The sequence below is a fragment of the Anas platyrhynchos genome, chromosome Z, assembly GCF_047663525.1.
Source record: "Anas platyrhynchos isolate ZD024472 breed Pekin duck chromosome Z, IASCAAS_PekinDuck_T2T, whole genome shotgun sequence".
Classification (NCBI taxonomy): domain Eukaryota; kingdom Metazoa; phylum Chordata; class Aves; order Anseriformes; family Anatidae; genus Anas; species Anas platyrhynchos.
In genome coordinates this window covers 23,450,949-23,472,683 of record NC_092621.1, presented here as the reverse complement: position 1 = coordinate 23,472,683, position 21,735 = coordinate 23,450,949, and the positions used below count along the sequence as shown (strand labels likewise).

The 21,735-nt window shown below is 38.8% G+C and overlaps 1 protein-coding gene across 13 annotated transcripts in view; it reads right to left on the bottom strand.

The window, feature by feature from the left end:
* MAST4 (microtubule associated serine/threonine kinase family member 4) overlaps positions 1-21,735 on the bottom strand; it is a 293,964-nt gene that overhangs the window by 121,235 nt on the left and 150,994 nt on the right. For 5 of the 13 annotated variants that reach the window (XM_038170079.2, XM_038170080.2, XM_072031755.1 and 2 more), the window contains one exon: positions 3,735-3,815. The exons of 6 other annotated variants lie outside the window; for them this stretch is intronic. In XM_038170079.2, coding sequence (XP_038026007.1) covers positions 3,735-3,815 — 81 coding nt within the window. Of the gene's footprint in view, positions 1-3,734; positions 3,816-9,392; positions 9,529-21,735 lie in introns of those variants that run through there. 2 more of the 13 variants (XM_038170087.2, XM_038170089.2) reach the window with 2 other exon arrangements.

The following is a 21,735-nucleotide window of genomic DNA, read 5'->3' as shown; positions in this document are numbered from 1 at the left end:
GCGCCTGCAGTTCTCAAATTGTACCCTCATGCACACCAACACCACCCTATGAAGATGCTAATAGGTTTATACAAATGTAAATGACTGTCACAAGCAAAAATAGAAACTTAAGACCCTCTCCTCTGCTTTGTGTCTACAGGGCTCAGAGAATTTAAAAGCTTTGAAAGAATTTCAAAAGCTGATGATGGTGTATTATGTTTGTACATCACACAAGTGATGAGATCCGACAAGGCAGTTTTTATTTAATCAATCACTCCCTCAAAACTTAGTTCTACATGAGAAAAAAATACACAGCTTCATACATGCAATGACATTGTTTCTCTTTTTCTTTAAACCTTAATTCTCAACTGAAACAGCTCTCCCTTTGAAGCTACACATGGTTTAATATAAGAGAGCACAGGAAATATCTGGAGTAGGTGTGTTTTGTGGGGTTAGATAAATGTTCAGAGAAGGAGTTAAAAGAACAGCAAGGACATAAGAATTTTGGCAGTAGAGACTCTATCTTTGGAGGTAAAAGCCAGCTATTAATTTATTTCACCTTGAGGAACTCGTGCTTTATTGTAGGTGTTCATGAATTCTAATGAGATTATTCTGAGAGATGAAACAGCAGGTTTTCCTCATTTTAAACAAAAATGAAGAACTTGGGCAAGAAATGGAGTCAAGTGATTCCTTACCTCATCTGCACCAGCCCTTCTCATGACCTTGTTTCAGAGTAATAAATCAACAACTGCGTCTTTCAGCATAACGTCAAGGTCAACATACTTTGTACTCGTCTCTGGATGCAAAGGTGGAAATAAATTTTCAAGAAAAATGTTTGCTTGAGCATGCCTTGTTATGGCAGCTGTGGCAGTAGGACAGAGGGAAAATGGGCAGAAACTGTCTTTTGAGATTCGTAAAAGAAACTACTTTTGAGACAAGAAAAGCCTGAATTAAATTTCTAACTCCTCTACAGAATTGTGCTCTACCTTGATAAAGCCGTGTCATCCCTCTTTGCACAAGTGCCCACCATCACAGAGGGAACACTCATACTTCATTTCCTACAGCGTACACTGCCTGCTCTATTTAAACTATAAGCTTACACCAGTTTTAAACATTAACCACTATGAACAACAGCTACTACTTTGGCTGTCAATCAGGTCTGAACAGGCAACTTTCAGAGCTGATGCAGTGACTACGCCGAGGCAGGAGCACTGCACTCCTGAAGAATCTGAAGTGGTGCTGAATGTTATTTCCACCTTACATGCCTCAAGTTTGAAAAACCCCTTCTGCCTTCATCCTCCTGAAGACATACCAGCAGAGTACAGAGAGTGCTACCCTCACGCTGTACCAGCAGGCTCTGCTGCCAGAGGTACTTCTATTCACAAGATGCTACTGTTTATTTTGTGAAGATGTTCATCATACTGGCAAAAGGTTCCCTTTATGCTGGTACTGTATACAACCGCTATAAAGCACAATTCCAACAAAAGCAGCTGCCCAGGGAGCAGCTGTGCAAGTCAAAGGACATGAGGGAGATGAGCCAGCATGTTGGAGTGATATGATACCGCAGGAAACTCTTATCTATTCTCTCTAGGAAATCTCCCATGCTGCTAACACTTTTGAACTAAAGTGGTCACGTTAAAATAATTCTCCTCCCATCTACATGAGAACTCCGAGCCAAAGAAACAGGAAGTGTAAATTACTCATGTCCCAAACCAATACACGCTTTTTTTTTTGTGAGCCTAAGGTTGAACAGCCACTAATAACTAAAACATTTGCTGCTCTCTGAACACCTTAAGCACTCTGCATTTATAGCTACATAAAACACAAAGATTCAGAACAAATCAAACTATTTCTTTTAAAATTAAATTTCTGGGAAAATTCAAACATTCTTGCAAAGCATTAGATGAATTGCGAGGGGGGGGAAGGGGATTACAAACACCAGGAATTCTGACATTTTTCAGAAAAATCTGTGGAGGAGGTATTGTACTGCACAGAATGTGTAAGTTCCATTCTATTTCCTCAAAATGAATCTAATAGGTGTGCTCCCAACACCATCATGGGACAGAAAGCTCAAACTTTGTATTGCCAGGAGCCTCTACCATCCAGCATGGGGAAACGAAAGCCTTGAGGGGTACAGTTTTGTGCCCTAATTCCAAAAACCGTAAAGCCCAGGAGCGCTGTGCCCACAGCACAGTCTGCTTGTCAGGATGTCCATGAGGCCAGAGATGCAATTAAACAGTTTACACAAATTAAAACCTTTGCACAGCTTTTTGCTTCCACAGAATTGCCATTCTGAAAAAGAACACTTCCCCCACCACCCTGTCCCAGAACAGGGCTACATAAACTAAAGACCAAAAAGTGCTACTTTTTACCAGCTTTTCCGTACCATAAGCTCCACAACACACACCACTTTGCTGATAATTCATTAAACACCACAAAGTGTTTTCACTGAGAACAAAATTTATGGACACTTAATCATATTGAAAAATGCACAAAAGTAGGATTCACATCTCATCTCTTCCCTTACAAAACCGTATATAAAAAACAATATGATATTTCTTCAGAAACACATATCAAACCACAAAATTGCTTCAATTTTTCACTGTCAAATTAAGCCATGATAGATGGATTTTGAGAATCAGTCGGTTTTTAACTTTCAAGTATGCTGAAGAATAATAACACATGCAAGCAATGTCTCCTCTGCCATGCAATGTTAAAGAAGTTGTACCAAATAGGCACAAATCCACTTTATTATGTTATTTAACAAGGTGGCAGTTCCTTAAGTTTCCTTCATACTCACAATAACAACTGAAATCTGATTATTAAAATTTGTCATTTTTGGGGGGTTTAATTCTTTATTTCAATCCATGAGGCATTGGAAACTCATTTTGACAACTACTCTCCCTAAAGACCAGGATCTCACTAATTTATGCTGAGGAGAGACCAGGCTTGCAATTTAATTTTCTGAAACAGAAATAAAATATAGCAAATTTTACTGTATCAGAAACACCCTTCAATTCTTATTTATTATAATAATTTTACCATTATAGAAAGTGTCACATAGTATTTTTGGATCATTTCATTTTCTAATGTTGTAAAAATTCTCCCTTTCTGACAAGTACACAAAACTGATTCTTTTGTGTGAACTGGGGAGTAGGAAAAAGGAAATGAGAAGAATATTTCAGGTGGCTGCTTATGGCATAACTAAAATATTACTGTATGAGAAACAAAGTTTAACATTGTCCTAGTCGTTCAGAAGGAGCAGCCTTACAGATCCACCATAAATGACAGTTTTCTTCTAAATGCATATACATCTTGGATACTCAATTCTTCTGACATCTGGCATCACAGATCCTAGTACTGCCTCTCAGGTATGCACAACACAACAATGTGTTTCATCAATCACCCTCACTTCTGAATTCACCTTAAACTTTTGACATGATAGAACAGTTAGCAATAGCATCACAGGAAGCAAACCATAAAATTTCAATTGCAGACACATTCCTAAGCAAAAGTCAGAGCAACTCAATATTACGCATTAATATCTTAAGTCTCCTTACTAAGTCTCAAAATATTGATTACCTTCTATTTTTTCCATTAAAAAATTAGTTTCAGAAAGACAGCTGGTCAAGTAAAACATTTTTCTGATTGCACAGACATACTTTATTTTCCTCATTTCTCCCCTAGAAACACATTTTGATCGTCAAGTTTTGGATGCAGAAGGAAACACCAACAATGGAAGTTTACTCGCTTACCTCCAAAAATGAAAAGCGAACAGAGGACTGCATGGGCTGCAAGGGCTTGTTGGGGTTGGGCTCAGGCTCCTTGGGGTGAGACTGAAAGTTAAAATAATGTCATCTCTAGTAAACAGAAGGCTTAGCAAGAGTTGCATGTTTCAGTGTAGGAGTTACAAAAGGAGTTTCAGTTATAACTGAAACATTACTGTCCTCCTTGAATGAAGTGACTGACAGTAGCCACACAGTTTTTGACATAAGATGAAATCAATTTAAATAAAAACAAACATGAAATCTGTTGCTGGTGCGTATGCTTGACTATGTGAGACTCTCTCAAGGAACAATATTGTCCAAAGAAGGGAAAAATACGATACCTTGTTTCAGACTTCTAAGTGTTCTGTATGAAACAGTAAGTAACTGGGAGTGGTTGGGGAGGCGTTTCTTTGTTTAATTTTAGGAATTTTTAAAGTTTCTTTTGATGTGCTAGTCAGAGGTGTAGGAGAACTAAAAATAATGATGAGCTTTGGTCAGCAACAGAAAATTTAAAAAAAATTTAAATCTTTTAAAAACATTTAATTACATGCCTCTTGTTGTGATTAGCTGAAGTCATCTGTCCAAAACTACACGTATCTCTACCATCAGTTTAAACCAAGCAAAGGCAGAAGTTGATGGGTAGCTTTTTCAAGATGGCCTTCATAAAGATTTGCTCTACTATGTAACAAACCATTGCAGCCAGCCAACATTAGCGCTCCTGACCTGTCCCCAGCAGACCCACAGAAGACCAGCATGCTATAACTAGCTCCAACCCTTGCTTTGACACTGTCATATTTTACAACATTCCCATCAAAACCTTTCAATGTGGATACCTGGCTGATGTTTTTTTGAATTATGTTTCAGCAGAAATAGTACTCCTGCTCCTAAAACAGACTGGGAAAAATTGTTTGACAACTACTTGCTACTTTTCTTAAGACATTCTTACATTTGCATGCTTTGTAGAGTTCACAAAGCTTGGTAGGGAAAACAATGAGTCAAGGATAGGCCTTCTGGTACTTCTTGACAAAGTTGCTATCTTGGGGCAAGTTTGCTAGTTGTGCCATCCCCAAACCTGGTGCACAGAAGAGCACAACTCATCAGCTGGACAGGAGCTAGCCTGTTTTCAGCTGCAGACTAGCTGTGCTAGCACAGCAGTACGTCTGATCTAATAAGCTACTTTAAGAGCCAAAGGCTTAATCTGTTACACTGAAAATTCCTAAACTGCACCCAGGCTCAGATCTGTCAGCCCATGGAGGCCTGTGGAGATTCAGATTTCTGCAGTTCAGCCACGCCTCTCTCTAATGCACCATGGCCACAACCAGAGGAACCAAGACCTTTCCGGCACATACGGTCAGTAAAGACTTGTAAGGCAGAGGTTTGCAACAGAAGAGAGCATGGGGGCAGCAACAGAGTAAAGATCAGGGGCCAGGAACCAACCAAAGCCAGAGCAATGGAAAGGAAAGAAGAAGTCAGGCTTCTTCTCACTGAATGAGAATATGTTAACTTCAGAACACCAGAATAAGATTCTGAAGTCACCACCTTTCTATCCTTAAAAAAAAAAAGTCATTGAAATTCTACTACCCTTATTACAAACAAATCCTAGGGACACGCAGTGTCAAAGAATGTCTCCTCCCTCTAGTGGCTGGCCCATACACAGGTGGTGTAAATCCTACACCTGCTAGTAGTTACTCCATAATTATTCCTCATTTTCATTACTGTAACACAAGAGTCTCAGCCATGGAGCAGACTCTCAGGGCATTCATTATCAGCTGTGCTTGCGCTGTGGATCTATAAATTCTCACTAAGTGATGACACAGGAGTGTCAATAGAGTTCTTCTACAGAGCTTGCTTTTCAGCTTTGCTTTTTTAAGACCTAAAAATTACATGAAGAAACATGTTAAAACAAATTATCACAGTGCATATGCACAAGGCTGACAGGCAGTCTTAATTCTTACATTTACTAAATTTGGAATGTTTCAATTTCGGTCCTTAATATTCTTTGAAAGAGCTTCCTGCAAGTAATGAATATAAAGTAGACAGACTGCATAAATTTCTCAGAGATGAAATGTAATTCTAGTCCCAACATTTAAACTTTATTGAAAGAAAATTTATGAGGATCCACACGTGAAGAATGCTTTGAGGAAATGCACCAACACACGCATCACAGGAATCAAGCAGGAGGAGTTGGAAGCCACAGTGCAGTTAGAAAACTGTGACCTGATTGCTATCACGGAAGTATGGTGGGACAAATCACACAGCTGGAACGCTGGAACCAAGGGCTGTACGCTTCTCGGAAGAGAGAGGCAGGGAAGGCGTGGGAGGGGTGTTACCCTCTAGGTTAAGAAACAGATTGCAAAAAGCTGCCTCTGCAAAATAATCTTGTGCAGGTTGAGAGGCTGTGAGCGAAAGTTAAGGACTGGACCAATACAGGATGCCTTGTGGTTGGGGTCCTGTTTGCAAGGCCTTCTGGCTTCAGCTACAAGATGCATTCACACTCACAGGCACCCATCCTGACAGGGGACCTCACCCACATGTCTGCAGGGGAAGCAAGCTGTGAGCAATCCAGGAGAGTCCTGGAGTGCACTGGGGATAACTTCCTGGTCCAGGTAGTAGACAGACCAACCAGAGAAGTGTTACTGGACCTCGTGCTCACCAGTGTGGATGAACTCATTAAGCGGGTTCAGATTGGAGGTGGTCTGGGCTGCTACAACTGCTCCCTGGTTGAGTTTGTGATCTCAGAAATATAGGTCTAGCAGAGAGCAAATTGAGGACCCCAAATTTCAGAAGAGCAAACTTACAGCTTGTTAAAGAACTAGGGGATGAGATCCCCAGGGACACAGTCCTGAGGTACAGAGGAGCTGATCACAGATGACAACTCCTATCTTAGAACACAAGAGCTCTCCATCTCCATGTGTAAGAAAGCAAGAAGGGATGGCAGAAAACTGGGATGACTGAGCAAGGACCTGGTGGGTCAGAACGACATGTAAGAAGGAATTCCCTGCTTCCACTGCCTGTGCACACGTGGCCTGGGAAGAGTGCAGGGATGCTGTCCAAATGTGATGGGATGGAATCAGGAAAGTCAATGCACAGACAGAACTGAGCTTGACAAGGGGTGCAAAGAATAGCAAGGAAGGTTTCTCTTGGTACATTGCTCAGAGAAGAAAGCCCAAGGAGAGCATGCCACTTCTGATAAATGAGAAGGGAGGACAGGTAACAACAGACATGGAGAAGGCTGAGGTACCAGCAACTTTTTTTCCTCAGCCTTCACTGCCTGTCAGGCTTACCACATCATTCAAGTCCCTGAACCTCCAGGCAGGGGCTGGGGGAGCAAAGTGCCTCCCACTGTAAGCAAAGAGGAGGTTCAAGACCACCTGATGAAGCTGAACAAGTCTGCAGGCACAAGTCTATGGGGCCTGATGCCAGGGTCCTGAGGGAACTGACTGTGATGCAGTTGGGCTGGAGCACCTCTCTGATGAAGAAAGGCTGAGAGAGCTGTTCAGCCTGGAGAACTCTCTAGGGAGACCTCATTGCAGCCTCTCAGTACTTAAACATGGCTTAAAGGGAAGATTTAGATTAGATGTTAGGAGGAAATTCTTCACTCTGAGGGTGGTGAGGCTCAGGCTGCCCAGAGAAGCTGTGGATGCCCCATCCCTGGAGGTGCTCAAGGCCAGGCTGGATGGGGCTTTGGGCAACCTGGGCTGGTGGGAGGTGTCCCTGCCCACAATGGAGATGGGGAGGGAGGAAGGGGAGCTGCATGATCTTTAAGGTCCCTCCAACCCATTCTATGAATCTATGTAAAAGCTGGATTTTTTATTTCCCCCTCACATATTTGCTTTTATAGATAGTTCACAATAAAAATTTAGGAGACAACTTACACCTGCATTGACTCAACTATGACAAATCAGCAAACCCAAACTGTGTTTTCTTTTCTCTAAAAGCAAATTAAGTTTAGAAAGTAGTTAAGTATGATGACAAATGAAAGTGTGATATAAAATTATGAAACAAATTAAATATACAAATGGTTTGTATTCTGAACAATGTTTTAGCAAAAACAATGAGCAGTGCTGAAATTCAACTACAATTATTTTTAGCAGTACTTAAATATTGTCGAAATGCAATACAAAGCACATGTGATTTTGTCACGGTACCATGGAAAAGGAGGAAACAGTAAAAGATTACCTCATATTACAAAAACATACATGTATGTTGAAAGAACCAGTAACATGAATCATTTTTCATCCGTTGCAATTAGTGATGATATTCACATAGAATGATTATATAATTCAGTGAAGACTGATTCAAAAATATTTAAATTTCCACCTCAAAGGGAGTACAATAATCAATTATTCATGTAAATCATTTTAACGAGCTCCCCGATAACCCTCCCCCCCTCCGCCCTCCAAAACTCCTAAGAAATTAGCAATTATTTTTTTTCTCCCAAAAGAATATATAGAGCTTATTCGGCTCACAGCTAACACACACTGCTGTAAGGAAAAGATGCCAAATTGAAATGCAGACTTTCTCTCTGACATTTCGCAAGCCTAATTCTGGGGAACCCTATGCAACACTCATACTTGTTCCTTGGAATAAAGTGCTCTGTCACCTTCATGTGATTATTGGAATACATTATTTGCTACACTGCACACTTACCTATAGCCCTCTCTTTAAAACATGGCAGATGTCAGAGATAATACCTTTCAGAGCTAAGTAACTTTACCGCAGGCATTTGCAGCATTCAGTTTCTGTGTTTTTTTGTTTTTTTTTTTTCCCACCAGCAAGGATGGGGAAGTCCCAGGGAACACTAAAGGATCTGACGTAACCATATCTATTTACTTAGATAAAATTAGCAAGTTCTCGAGGTGTCCACAACATGCATACATACATGCTTGATGTGTCAATGTAGAATGTAGGTATGCATGTACAGAAATAAGTATTTGGCTTTTACTAACAAATCTTGGGTAAATATATGCTGGCATTTATGAATAAAAGACTATAGCTACTATCAGCATACATAAAAATTACATATTTTCATGTAGCTACTCTCAAAATAGCTGAAAGCACACAAATGAGTTAATCAGTTTTAAGCAAGTATCAAGTAAACATACTGCTAGATTAGGTAAACATACTTACTGCAGAGACTATCAGGAATCCTCCAGTATGTAAATGCTGTTCATTAATATAGTTATGTATGTAAAACACAGGCTGTTCCTGATGGATTTTCAGAAATGGCATTTTTATAATGCTTTAATCTCTTGCTGTGCTCTCTATTATTCAGCAGAGATAGAGGCCTTTCTAAAAGGCAGCACCAGGATAAACAAACAGTAATACAGAGCTGGAGAGAAAGACAGACACCATGGCCTACTGAAAGATTCTCCCTCTAAAAGCTGACAGGATCAGGATGCTCCATGCACAGAGATAACTTTAAATATGCAGAAATGCTTTCTTTCCAAACATACTGCAATACCCCAGCTCCACGCTCGCACATTTGCTGAAACCAACTGCAGTGCGTTTAAAATGTGTTCCTTCAACCTAAAGCTGCAGTGCTCCAAGACTGTCGGCATAAACATATGTTAAACAGCTCCTGTTCGCACGAAAGCCAGTTATCATGCAGAAACCATTAATATATTAAAGACAGACAATACTTACTCCAAGGTCAGCCCTGGAATTTGTAGCCTCTCCCGCTGGGCTTTCATTGCTGTGGTATGTTACCAGACTCTATTGTAACCATGACATGCGTTCCCTGGCAGCATTCTGGCGATGACAGAGAGCCAAAACGAACCACTATAAAGGAATGGACTAACGATCTCTTGGGGGCGGGGGGAGCACCGCAACTTTGGGTCCTTCCACCTCGAGCTGTCACGACGCGCTGTCAGCTGCCTCTTTCAGGTTAACGGCAGCACACGCTGCACTGGTTTTGTCAAGCGAAGGGAGCCGTCAGTTCTGCACGTCAAGCAATTCATTCCCGATTTCTGCAAAGGCAGCTGCCTCGCCGGCACAGGCTTTGCACCTCAGAGGAAGGAGAAGTCCCCCTCGTTGCACCAACCGACAGTGTGAAAAAGCCCTGCATGCTTAAGACAGTTTCTCTCTGCAAATCTGCAAATGTCAAACATTCACCACCCCCTCTGATCCTATCGAATAGGATTTAGCCATCTTGTTTAAGTCACATTATCCCTTTCCTCAGTAAACAGACAGGCAGTTTCTGCAGTAATAGAACAGCAAATTGCTGAATGAAAAATATGCCCTTCCACTTTAACATGGGGAATTATTACTAAGCGATTTGAGGAACAAACAAATTATTGTCATGCTGAGACTAAGACAAAAGGAAAAGTTCAAATTCTGTTCTGTCATGATTGTACTGGGATTCTAAAGGGAAATTACCTAAGATTGTTGGTAAGGGTGAGAGCCAGACCTAGAAATTGCAGAAAAGTATATCAATTTTAGGTCTTTTTTTTTTTTTTTTTTAAAAAAAATCCTATTTATAAGAAAAGAAATATGTATGGTTATATATATATATATATATATATATACATACATACATATATATATATATATATATATATATATAAGCTCTACAAGAAAAGCAAAGGCACTGTGCAAGTACTTATTTTTAGTAATCTAAGAGCCAGTAGATTTTACCTCACCTGCATAGCTTTCCTGTGCGGCTCTGATTTGTACCTCTTGCACATCACAATAGCAGTAATCATACGATTTGCTTTCTTCCACCCTTTGAGAGCTCTGGCCCTGCTCTGGGCACAGATGTACTCTGCAGACTACGCAAAATGCAGAACCAAGTAAAACTGCTGCTTTTTGGGTCCCTGAGTCTTTTTTGGAAGAAATTAGCAAGTTCACAAGAACAGAACCATGGTTTTCAGAAACTGAGGGAAATCGCCTACCTATGAAAACTCTTTCAAGACTAGAAGAGACCACTAAACACTTTTTCTTTTTATTTCCTCTTCATATTTCCATCAGAAAGTACTTTAAGTAATATATTACCCTGAGTCTTCATTTACAGGATATTGAAAAAATACAGAATTACGCATTTGAGTTTCTAAAACATCTGGATTCTGTTATGCCAAACACAGGCCTTAGCAAACATCCTACAAATAATTCCAGAAGATCAAAAAAAAAAAAAAAAGACTAGATTTAAGGGGTTATTTCAAGACCAAAGATTGCAATGATTAAATTCACAGATTTTCAAGGGCATTTAGATCTGTTAGGCATCTACTTCCATTTGGGACTTTCAAAACATGATCTTTAAACTCTACTTAGAACACAGTTTCCATTTTTAAATCACATTATCAAACTTGATACAGTACTCTGGTGGATTACTAAACAAGAATAGAAAATTTGGACTGGTAAATTGTGACTGTGCACACACACAAATTTATATAAGCCTTATATAACATTCAGAGTGCTTGACTTTGTGTACACTGCCCTTTCGGCAACTTAAGCCCACATCTGTGTATGTATATATACATAACCTGTAATGTGAAAGCACCTAATTTTTCTTGTATAAAACTTATTCTTCACTGAAAACAGAGCAGGAGACATCTTAAAACCCCTGGTAGCAGAGCCAGCTCCACTGAATCAGGACAGTATCACAATTATTTCCATATAGAAAACAGCAAAAGGAACACTGAGGAGGTACAGCTTCCTTCAAAAGCAAAGTACAAATTTTAGAAGTTACTCCCATAAGGCCAACTTTAACACTGGGGTGAACTGAAGAGGTAAGTTCAGTTTTTCAGGGAAAACAAGCAAAGGAATATTGGTCATAAAACACTGCTTTAGTGTGAAAAATTACCATTAGGCAATAAATACATTTTACTTGCAGGAGGACAACACTGCCAACAAACCAAATGACAGGAGAATGAGTTGGACCAGTAACTGAACACAGCAGCTTAAACAAAAGCAACTGCATGTAAGGGCTATTTTGAGATCACAATAAATCAAACCCGTTGCTGAGCTAATTCATGCATGCACTTCATCACATTAATGGTAAATTATTCCAACATGAGACTGAGCTATAGCTTGACTTTGAAAATTCTTCCATGCATTTTGCCTTACTCAGACAGAAGTTTGGATAATCATAATTTACTGAAAAACAAAGCAATGAATACTTAAGAGATCAAACTCTGCCCACAGTTACATTCTTCCAGCTTTTGCAAGAGTAAGTGGGCACCACTTCACATATCTGTGGGCAAAAAATAGCAATTTAATTAGATGGTGCCTAGCCAGTGAAAGCTGCCTTCAATTTAATCAAAACAATTGTTCGCTCTTAATTTCAGACTCTTTAGATATAAGTCATTCTGACCAATACATAGTTGAGAAAGCAAGTAAAAGTTAAAAAGGAGTACCACAAAAGATAATCTCATTCATTTATTTAAAGTAATGTAGTTTATTCCTAGGGTAATAATATTCATTATATTTGCAAAGGCTAGAGTAAAGTCAGTCTCAAAAATAGCGATATAAGCTTTTTTTTCATCTTTGGCATCATCCCTGAAATAGGTGTCACAATTATTATTTTACCAGTAAAACCAATTCATTTGGTTTAACACAACATTACTTACTGTGAAGACTAAATTACCTTAAATAATGCAGTACCTGTGGTAATTAAAAATAAATGGTTTAATTTCTCATTTATGAGATTTCAAGTTGAAATCTGCAGCACCCACAAGCCAAAATGCTTGGATGTTCTCTTTAGGGTTCTGTTGTGCTATAGCTACTGAAAAGAAATTCCACTTTTTCCTGGTCAAAAGTATCTTTGTTTCACCACAAGGACAGATTTACTAACAACACAATGAAGATCAGAAACATTTACTCTGGATACCAGTTACAACAGAAGGTTTTGGTACATAAGGGCAAAAACTCAGCAGCTATTTCAGGTTTGTACATCACATTCTTCTAGCACAATCAGGTAGCAAGGTATCACACAAAGAAAGAATAAGTAATACTTCATGCAGCAGAAAATGGTGGCAAAATCAGGAAAATAAAAGAGGAAAACTAGTTACATCAAGCAGGACCTTAATTTCCTGAAGAACTCTCTTAAAAAGAAATTGATCACATTGATGTTACCAAGCATTCTCTGTTTGGCTCACATTCTTTTTAACACACGCCCCTGCAATTAAAGCTGTTCTTTTTATCCAGGTTAACTTGAAAACACTGACAATTTTTACTTATATCAACACAACTTTCATAGATAAAATTTCTCATCTGGAAAGGCTAATCTAACACATAAGGTCGAGAACTGAAGGAGTTTAAGCATTCCTTTGCAAATGTAAACACCAGTGTCCTTTTGGATTATTCTATAGATGAAAGCCAACTTTAGAAAGTGAAATATAAAAATACATGGCAAAAGTTAGTTTGCTGAACCAGCAAGATCTGAGGAAGGGCTTAGATGATTATCTCTGATAACTGGTTAAAAAACAAACAGTAATAGAAAACCTCTAAGTCTTCTCTTCCATGTCACAGTTTGCAGTTCAATATTCTACACTTTCAAGGCCTCCTTTGTCTTCAGCTATTAGCTGTGCTTGCTTTTTCCCTCAAATGAAGGTAACACAATAATACCACTAAGAGTACAGATGCCTCTGTTTTTTTATTAGTTTTTAACATTTAATGGCAATTACACTGAAATAACAAGCAAGTCAGTGTTTCCTGTGATTCTGCATGCACACTCTGCTAGTACTTTCCAAAAGTGCTCAGGAGTTAGTAATCAGCTCTCAAAGACCAACAACAATGGATAACATCCTTCCACAACAGTTTTTAAATCAATCTGAATTTCTATCATCTAATAATCTACTTAGCATGCCAAGTTCTGACATTTGTGCATTTCCAGCAAATGGTCTTAGTAACATTCAAGTAGATGTATAGCTTCCATTTTTTCCCCTTTAAATTGGAATTCTATTCCAAAATTATGACAAGAACATGTGACTTGCTTTAAAAATACTCATCAAAATCCAGTGAATCAAGGAGTAAAGAATACCAAAACTATAAAACTGGCATAAAGTGACTTGCAATTTATCCCCATTTTTCTGTTATTCAGGTTTCTCAAACTGCAAATTTTAGATAACGCCTACCTCTCTTATTGGGATAATATGAGATTTAGCTACAAGCCATGGTTTAGAGATATAAAACAATGAAAATGCCTGAGTTTACTAATACTTTTTAACAGATTTCAAACTTTAACATGAGATAAACCACCTCAGAATTTCTGTATTTTTATCTTGACTCCTTTTCTAACGGTTAGATTAGAAAACTCTTAAAACATGTTTTTGAAAACAAAAATCACAGTGCTCTCATTCTGGCAATCATAGTTAATGGTCTCTAGTCCTTTCTTCCTCATCACGAGAAAAATGGGTACACCTTAGACAGAGATGGAATCAGTTCTTTGTTACTGCAGCCTTCATACTGTACAGGCTCTAATATCCACCAGTGTTTGAGACAGGCAAACATACAACTGGTCTGACAACTGCCTCAAAAAGTCAAATTAAGTGACAAACAAATGCTTTTGACAACATATTCTAAATCAAGTTGCTGCTTTCTTATGTTTAAAAAGAAAAGCCAAAACACATTTGCTAGTTTTTCAAGAGATTTTCATCCGCTTGATGACCACGAGGCCCCAAACAATGTCACTGTGAATCCTCCCAGAGGTCCTGTCAGACTAATCACTTGTGATTAATAATTCTGAACTGCAATCACTGTTCCGATAAAGTGGTCTTTAAGTGAAACACACCTGTTTCAAGTTGCAATTACTAGCCAGTACTGATCTATGAAAATCAGCTGCATACATGCAGTGACTGCATGACAGTTACAGATTTCTAATGCAGAGCTGTTGCTCTGGAACAATTTTCCCCGAGTTTAGTTTTGTACTATACAACTTGTAAGGATGAGAAAACAACCAAGCATTGGCAATGTATGTGTATAGATATATAAGTATATACAGATACATGTAGTGTGCCCATATATTGTATAGTTAGCAGCACTGTCTCCAGAATATGACACTTTGCATCCTCTCACACTAATCAGAAAACCTAAGATCTTAGGATCCACTGCTAATAAACTGCAGGAGTCCACCATCATGCCACAGCAACAGATTCTAGTACTTCCGCTTGTTTACATGTGTGGTGTAAATGCCTGAAGTAACTAGGAAAATAAAACTAACATTCACACTTTTAAGGAAAAGGTACAGCATTGAAGAGGCTTTCAGGGTAGGGCATAACTGCATTATCTGAGCATTCCCTAGGCTCCCAACCTTAGATGCTATCGCGCTGGGGAAACTTGGTGTGCTAGCTCTAAGGAACACCACGGAGCGTAGAGTGGAGTGGAGACACCACGGCTAGGCTCTGTAATCAGGTGGGGCCTCGATTGTTCTTGTGCACAAAGCTGCACTTTTTGCCACCCTAAGCCAAAGACCTGTCATGTTTTGACAAATGCTGTACCCTAGTGTTCTTTTTGCTCATTATAATATCATTATAATACCAAAACACACCTCCATCCCAAAAGCTACCCGCCTCCAAGGTGCGACCACCCCTCACTGAGCATGCGCTCTGAATTTCTCGGAGCCTATTACTTTAAACGGAGACGGGAAAACTTTACACCAAACATAACTAAGATATGCTTGACTAGAGCCACTCAAGCTCCACCTAAAAGATAGAAAATAATATAAATTGGCCCAAGAGAGAGGGGATGTTAGGGAAGATACCATCGTCAGGGGAGATACCATCCCGAGGACATACAACATCCTTAGGACCTCCTGACTCCTGGGATCAGTCGACGGGCTGAGCCTCTCTTCCCCCCCCATTGGGACGCCTTTGGGTGAGATCTGAATATTTGCTTATAAATCTCTATAGTCTTTGATCCTTTTAACGCGTTTATTTCTAGGTTGCGCACCTGTAACACCTGTAACACCTGTGTATTTCATGCATACTAGCTTGCTTTTGCAGATAGTCACTATCACCGGCAATCCAAAAGAACCTGATTATCTGTTGCTGTAATAAACCATACTTGATTGCATTGTGATAGCTCTCATTAATGCAACTAGGGTGAGGGTGGTTATCCGTGATAGTTCAGTGTTCTGAATCTAACCAGACCCCCAGACGGTTAATGCATTGTTGGTGAATGTCTGAACGGACCCCCAGGTGGTTAATACGTTTTTGGTGAATGTCCGAACGGACCCCCAGTTTTGGTGAATGTCCGACTGGTTCAGTACTCTGAATCCAACCAGGCCCGTAACGGTTAATCAGCTACACCCCTTTAACGCGACAACATGCTTGTCTTCTTTCCCTGCTGTATTCAAAACTTAGGTTTGTGAAATTCTCTCAGTTGAGCAGATAAGAACAAGCAAATCTAACATCAGATTCAACATTCAAATCTGGGACACTGCAAATCTCTATACCAGGTGGAAAGTAAAACTGTAATTCAAGAGGCATTCAAGATTCTAACAGCTGTTCCCTTGGTAATATTGTGGTACTAAATAGGTTCTTCGAAGAACAACGCAGAACCACTCTAGTACAATCCTGTTTCTTGGCTTCAGTAAGAAGCAAAACAGCACTGAAGAAATTTTTTGCATTCTTTCCAACACAGTGTGTCTGGATGCTTTGTAAGGTAGTCACAGGACAACTCTGAAATATGAATCTACCTCTGTTACCTCTGTCTGAAGTCAACAGACTGATCAACACAATGCACACAAAATGAATCTCATGCTTCAGCTAGTTGCTGGAGAGGGTCAAGAAGTATTTTTCTTATCAATGTGTAATTGGTCAGTTATTCTGAGTTGTTGTATTTACCACCTACTTTATTCAGAAGTATTTGAGATGCGGCACAACTAAAGAAGTAATAACAGATGGCTTAAATCCTTTTTCTTAGATTCCTGTCTGGTACATCTTGCTCATATGCTCAGGCTCAAAATAATCACCCTATTTTCAATGTCAAGAAATATTTCGTCTTGGCCAGACTGTGTGAGGAAAAGGAAGGAGTTGTTTTGTGTTTCTTTCCCTGAGGAAGGGAGAAATAAGTGGGGATGATGGAAGATGCTCACCACTACCTGTACTCAGGGGCTCAGTTTGCACAGCAGGCTCAGCATGGCATGTCCAAACAAATTGCTTGTCACTGCAGGGTGGTGCTTAGACTCTGGTAGAACCTGGAAGTTCCTTGGTTGTCTGCATGCCATACAGAACACCTCATAGCACTTTTACATAATTTATCTCATGGGGTAGGGCAATGACTTTGGTAGCTCACCACAAAAAGAGACTAGGTAACCCCTTCCATCTCTAAGTTCTGTAATTCTCAAAATGATGGATATAACATCATTGACATTTACAGCCGTGTCTATAAATCTGACAATGGTAAGCACTTTGCAGTAATACTGTTTATTCATGTGTCACTAAAGTACCAGAAGGTAAGAGTCCAGGTAGTCTTACAAAATATTCTGCCAGAGCCTACTTATAGTCTGTAACTATTACTATTCTGAAAGGATTTGTTTTTAAATTAAAGATTTAAAGAATCTGTATGTACAGCCAGGGTTGCCCCTTCCCAGGTGCAGAATCCAGTTCTTGGTCTTGTTAAACTTCACGAGGCTGAGGATTGTCAAACCCTCTAATCTGTCAAGATTTTTCTGCAAGAACTCTTGACTCGAGGGAGTCAACAGCTCCTCCTAATTCAGGATCATCTGCAAATTTACCAAATATGCATTCAAGTCATGCATCCAGGTCATTTACAAAAACACAGAAGAGAACTGTCCCTAAAATATAGCCCTGTGGAACCCCACTAGTGATGGGCTGCCAGCCTGAGATAATTTGTATTTCCTACAAACCTTTTGAGAGCTCAACATGTCAGCCAAATGTCAGCCAACTGTTCACCCATCATGTTATGAATTTGTCTAGCTTTACGCCAAACATTTTGTCCAGAAGGATACTGTAAGAGACAGTATCAAAAGCTTTTCTGAAATCCAAAAAGATTATATCAATTGGCTTCACTTCTTCAACTAGATGGGTAACCCTGTTATAAAAGGAAATTAGGTTAGTAAACAGGACTCTCCCCTCCTGAACACATGTTGACTATGACAAATATCGACCCTAAAACATTGCAGGGTGTAAACCAAGCAGACAAGAAGAATCAATAGTGCTTACCAGCCAAGGTCTGACAAATATCTCTGCAGCCTCACCCTCTTTCACTCCTCTAGCCTGAGTTTCAAGTTAGTTCTGAAATTCTCCCTGCAGATGGAATAGCCTGCTCATACATAGGAGTAGACAATTACAAATTGAAGTGGGACTATTGATGGGTGGTCTTCCAATATAAAGAGCTCAGAAGACAGCTGAAGTACTGAAAGCATATGGCTGAAAAGTGAAAGCAGCTCTCTACTGTCTAAACATCGTTTGGATGGTTATTACAAATGACATAAAAAAAAACCAGCATGATGTGTCATCTAATGTAATACATTTGTGGCCTTCCTCACATTCTATCAGTCTTCCCATCACCCTTTTCTAGATAGCATCATTTTGCATGGCTGTGAAGACTCTAAAATAATACTCCACATAATATCAAAAACCCAAACAATATAACAGCTCATCTTTTCCCATTTTTTTTCTTCTGAAGAACTCCTAATGTATTTGAGATTTAGATGACCTCCTACCACATTTCACATGCTACAAAAATGAGAAATAAATAAGCTTAATTTAGAAAGCAATAAAAATAGCTCAACTAATAAAGACACTTTTCAACAGATATCAGGCTATTATCAAAACTGTAAAAAGCCTGAGAAATCAGACTTCAATTTTAATTATGGTCTCAAACTGCACTTTCAATATGAAAGAAATAATACTAAGAAAGACTAGAATAGAACTACAAAAATAGAACTACATATTGAAGAGTTCTGCATTACGCAGGGTTTAAGCACTTTATTATTTTATTACCACTATTATTATTCAAGAGCCTTGTTACCCAGTGATAAGCCAAATTCAAGCTCTTAATGGCCATTTGTTTATTTGGTCTGTATTTAAGCTATATTTCAGTACTAACTGATGCCACTTAACTTTTCTGTATTTACTCTTTCATCAACAGGAATACAATGAAAACAGAAAACATCTTTTACTGAATAGTTTTTATAAGATCATGATGTTATCTGAGTACCTTCTTAAAAAAGCTAAAGGATAAATAAGAAATTATAGAATTATAAAATTCATCCTTCTCCCAACATGCGACACTTATTTATCAGAAACTAAAACATACTTAGAATGTTACAAAACTCTGTTTTGGCTGATTGATTCCTTATTAAGGAATATACACACACACACAAATATATACGTGGCTGTGGATGCTTATCCCCAGCAGCTTTGTAAGGCTACCACATGTGTATGCCTGACAACTTTAGCAGATACATCACTTGCTTCTCTCTTGATAGTCACTAGACAAACAGGTGTGGGCAAGTGCTCTGACCAAGGGAAGCAGGAGAAATGGGAGCAGTTTTTCACATGCAAAATAAAATGAAAATACAACCAAAAAGGCTGAAGTTCGTTGTCTTTTTTCCCTTGACAATTACTCCCATGAAGGTAATGATACATAGTAAAGAGAGCTGGAAGTCAATCAAGAGATCACCTTGTCCTTACCCCAGAAAGGTCCATTACACCTGTATTACCCATATCACTTCAGCGAACAGTTCACCTCACCTGTTCTTAAAAGCTGACAGCAATTTCACAACACTCCCAGTTACTCCACTCTTTTGCTTCACCATTCTGAGGGACAGAAAATGTTTCAATGGCAACTAAACTGGATCTCCTTTGTTCCAATTTAAGACCATTATGTCTTGTTTTACACTCTATTAACAAACAAAATACAATTTCCCACTCACAGCAAATGTTCCATATGCTTGAATTCTTCTTACCTCCCCTCAGCCTTCTCTTTTGCACAACTCTATTTTGGCAAATATTTTTTTCCATAGAGTATGTCAAGTTAACACGCAACACTCAAACCTACACATACTATTCAAGCATAAGGTCTTACAGGTTCTGTGTGGGGTAGAAAAACGCTGTGTGCCTTGCATCTCAAAACATCAGCTTTCTAGTATGTGTTACCACATGCCCTCTTCCCATGTTTCCACCCCTCCAACAGCAATGACACTTTGGAACCACTGTGCCTCTCCAACTCTCTCCTGGAAACTGACACGCACCTATCTCACATCTAAAAAGCTCTTTATTAAAATAGAACAGGCTGGAGACTTCTTATTTCAGTGTATTTTCTCCAGGTTGTCAAAATGATTTTGAATTGCCGTACTGTTTTTGCATACCTGCTTTCTTCCCAGCTTGTCCACTGCAAACTTAATAAATACCCTCTACTCTTAATATCTACACCATTAATAAGAAATGACTAAAGCCAGTTATCCAGGTTTCCTACATCTGCAGACCACTGTAATTTTCCACTTAGTTTTTTCTATTCTACATGTAATGTATCAAAAGGTTCTCAGAATTCACAATAAAAAAAAAGAAAACAACTGTTGGCTTGGCTATTGGTAAAACATGTCTTAAAAAGCCAAGTTCAGAGTTACAAAGCAGTAATTTAAAAGCTATCTGGACTGAAATATGTATGTTCTTTGTACTTCTGACAGACTCATTTCAACCAAGAAATCAGCAGCATTTTTAATTTAAGTGAAAATATTTATGGTGTCTCCTAGAATAGTCTAAAAGAGAAGCGAAGCATCCACAAAGTATGACAAAAATCTATAAAAACTAACCTTCAGCAGAATCTCAATGGTATTACAGAGAGCCACAGAATTGTTCAGGAACCTCTGGAGACCATACAGCCCAATGCTCTGCTTCAGGGACAGTTGACTTGAGCAAGTTGCACAGGGCTGCAAGCTGTTTGGTTTTGGATATCTCTGATGACAAAGACACTACAACCTGTATCCAAGACCACACAGAATGTGTAACATAAAGCCAGCGTAAGTGAATCATCTGTTATAACTAAAAGGATGTTCATTTACTTACAGAAAAAATAATCAGTGATCTAGTGAACAAAATACTTATTTCAAAACCATCCTCATGTTTAGCACCTGTGATACCTACCACACTTAATCCGCACAAAAATACACTTTCAAATTAGATTTTGAAATAGTTGCCTGATATTCAAGTATTCTCTACCTTGTAAATATTCACTAGAAGCAGATACAGGAAAAGGGTTGTTTTCAAGGGGTACTTTTGTACACACTTTTGTACAGCTACAAAATCCTCAGAACATTGTCGTAAGTCTTACAAAGCCTTCTGCATTAATCAGTCATACATAATAAAAGAAGGAAAAGATTTTTGAAGTACATTTTTATGATCTCCTTTATTCACTCCAAATACACTTACAGATCTACGTTATTAAACAGATTTCAACAGCACTAACTTCTGAATAAAATGTATAATATTTCCTACTTTCATGTCCATCATTACAGAATTGGCTTTTTCTACATGCATTTTGTTAACCCAAGGGCTTACACATCCTGTACCGAAGGCAGAGTGCCAACTGCTATCTCTTTGAAAAGGTCAACATCCCATTGCACATTTAAGCAGCACCAGCCCATATAGACAGATTCAAAGATTTCTTTGATGCTCTTACACACTGTTCAATAAACCTGACTGAAGGTACCACATTAAGCCAAGTAAGATTAACTCTCTGCAGTTCAGCTTCAATAAGGAAATCCTGTTCTCAAGGCTGGTATTTTCTTGTAGAAAGTACTTCTACCTAATAACAGTAAGCAAGGTTAGCAATAGTTAAAAGTTATTAAGGGAAGAAGCTCAGAAAAGATCAAAGATGTGTATCATTAGTGAATTTAGTTCATTCTAATTTAGGAAGGGATGTAATCAACAAAGGCAAAAAACAACAACAACAACAAACATAACTCAAAGCACAGTGCTTCCAGTTTATACTTTGGATACTTACCTGGATATTTACTAAAGCTACAAGAACAGTTTCATTGCTCCACAATTTTAGTCCAAAGACTTTTGCCTTTATTACAGCA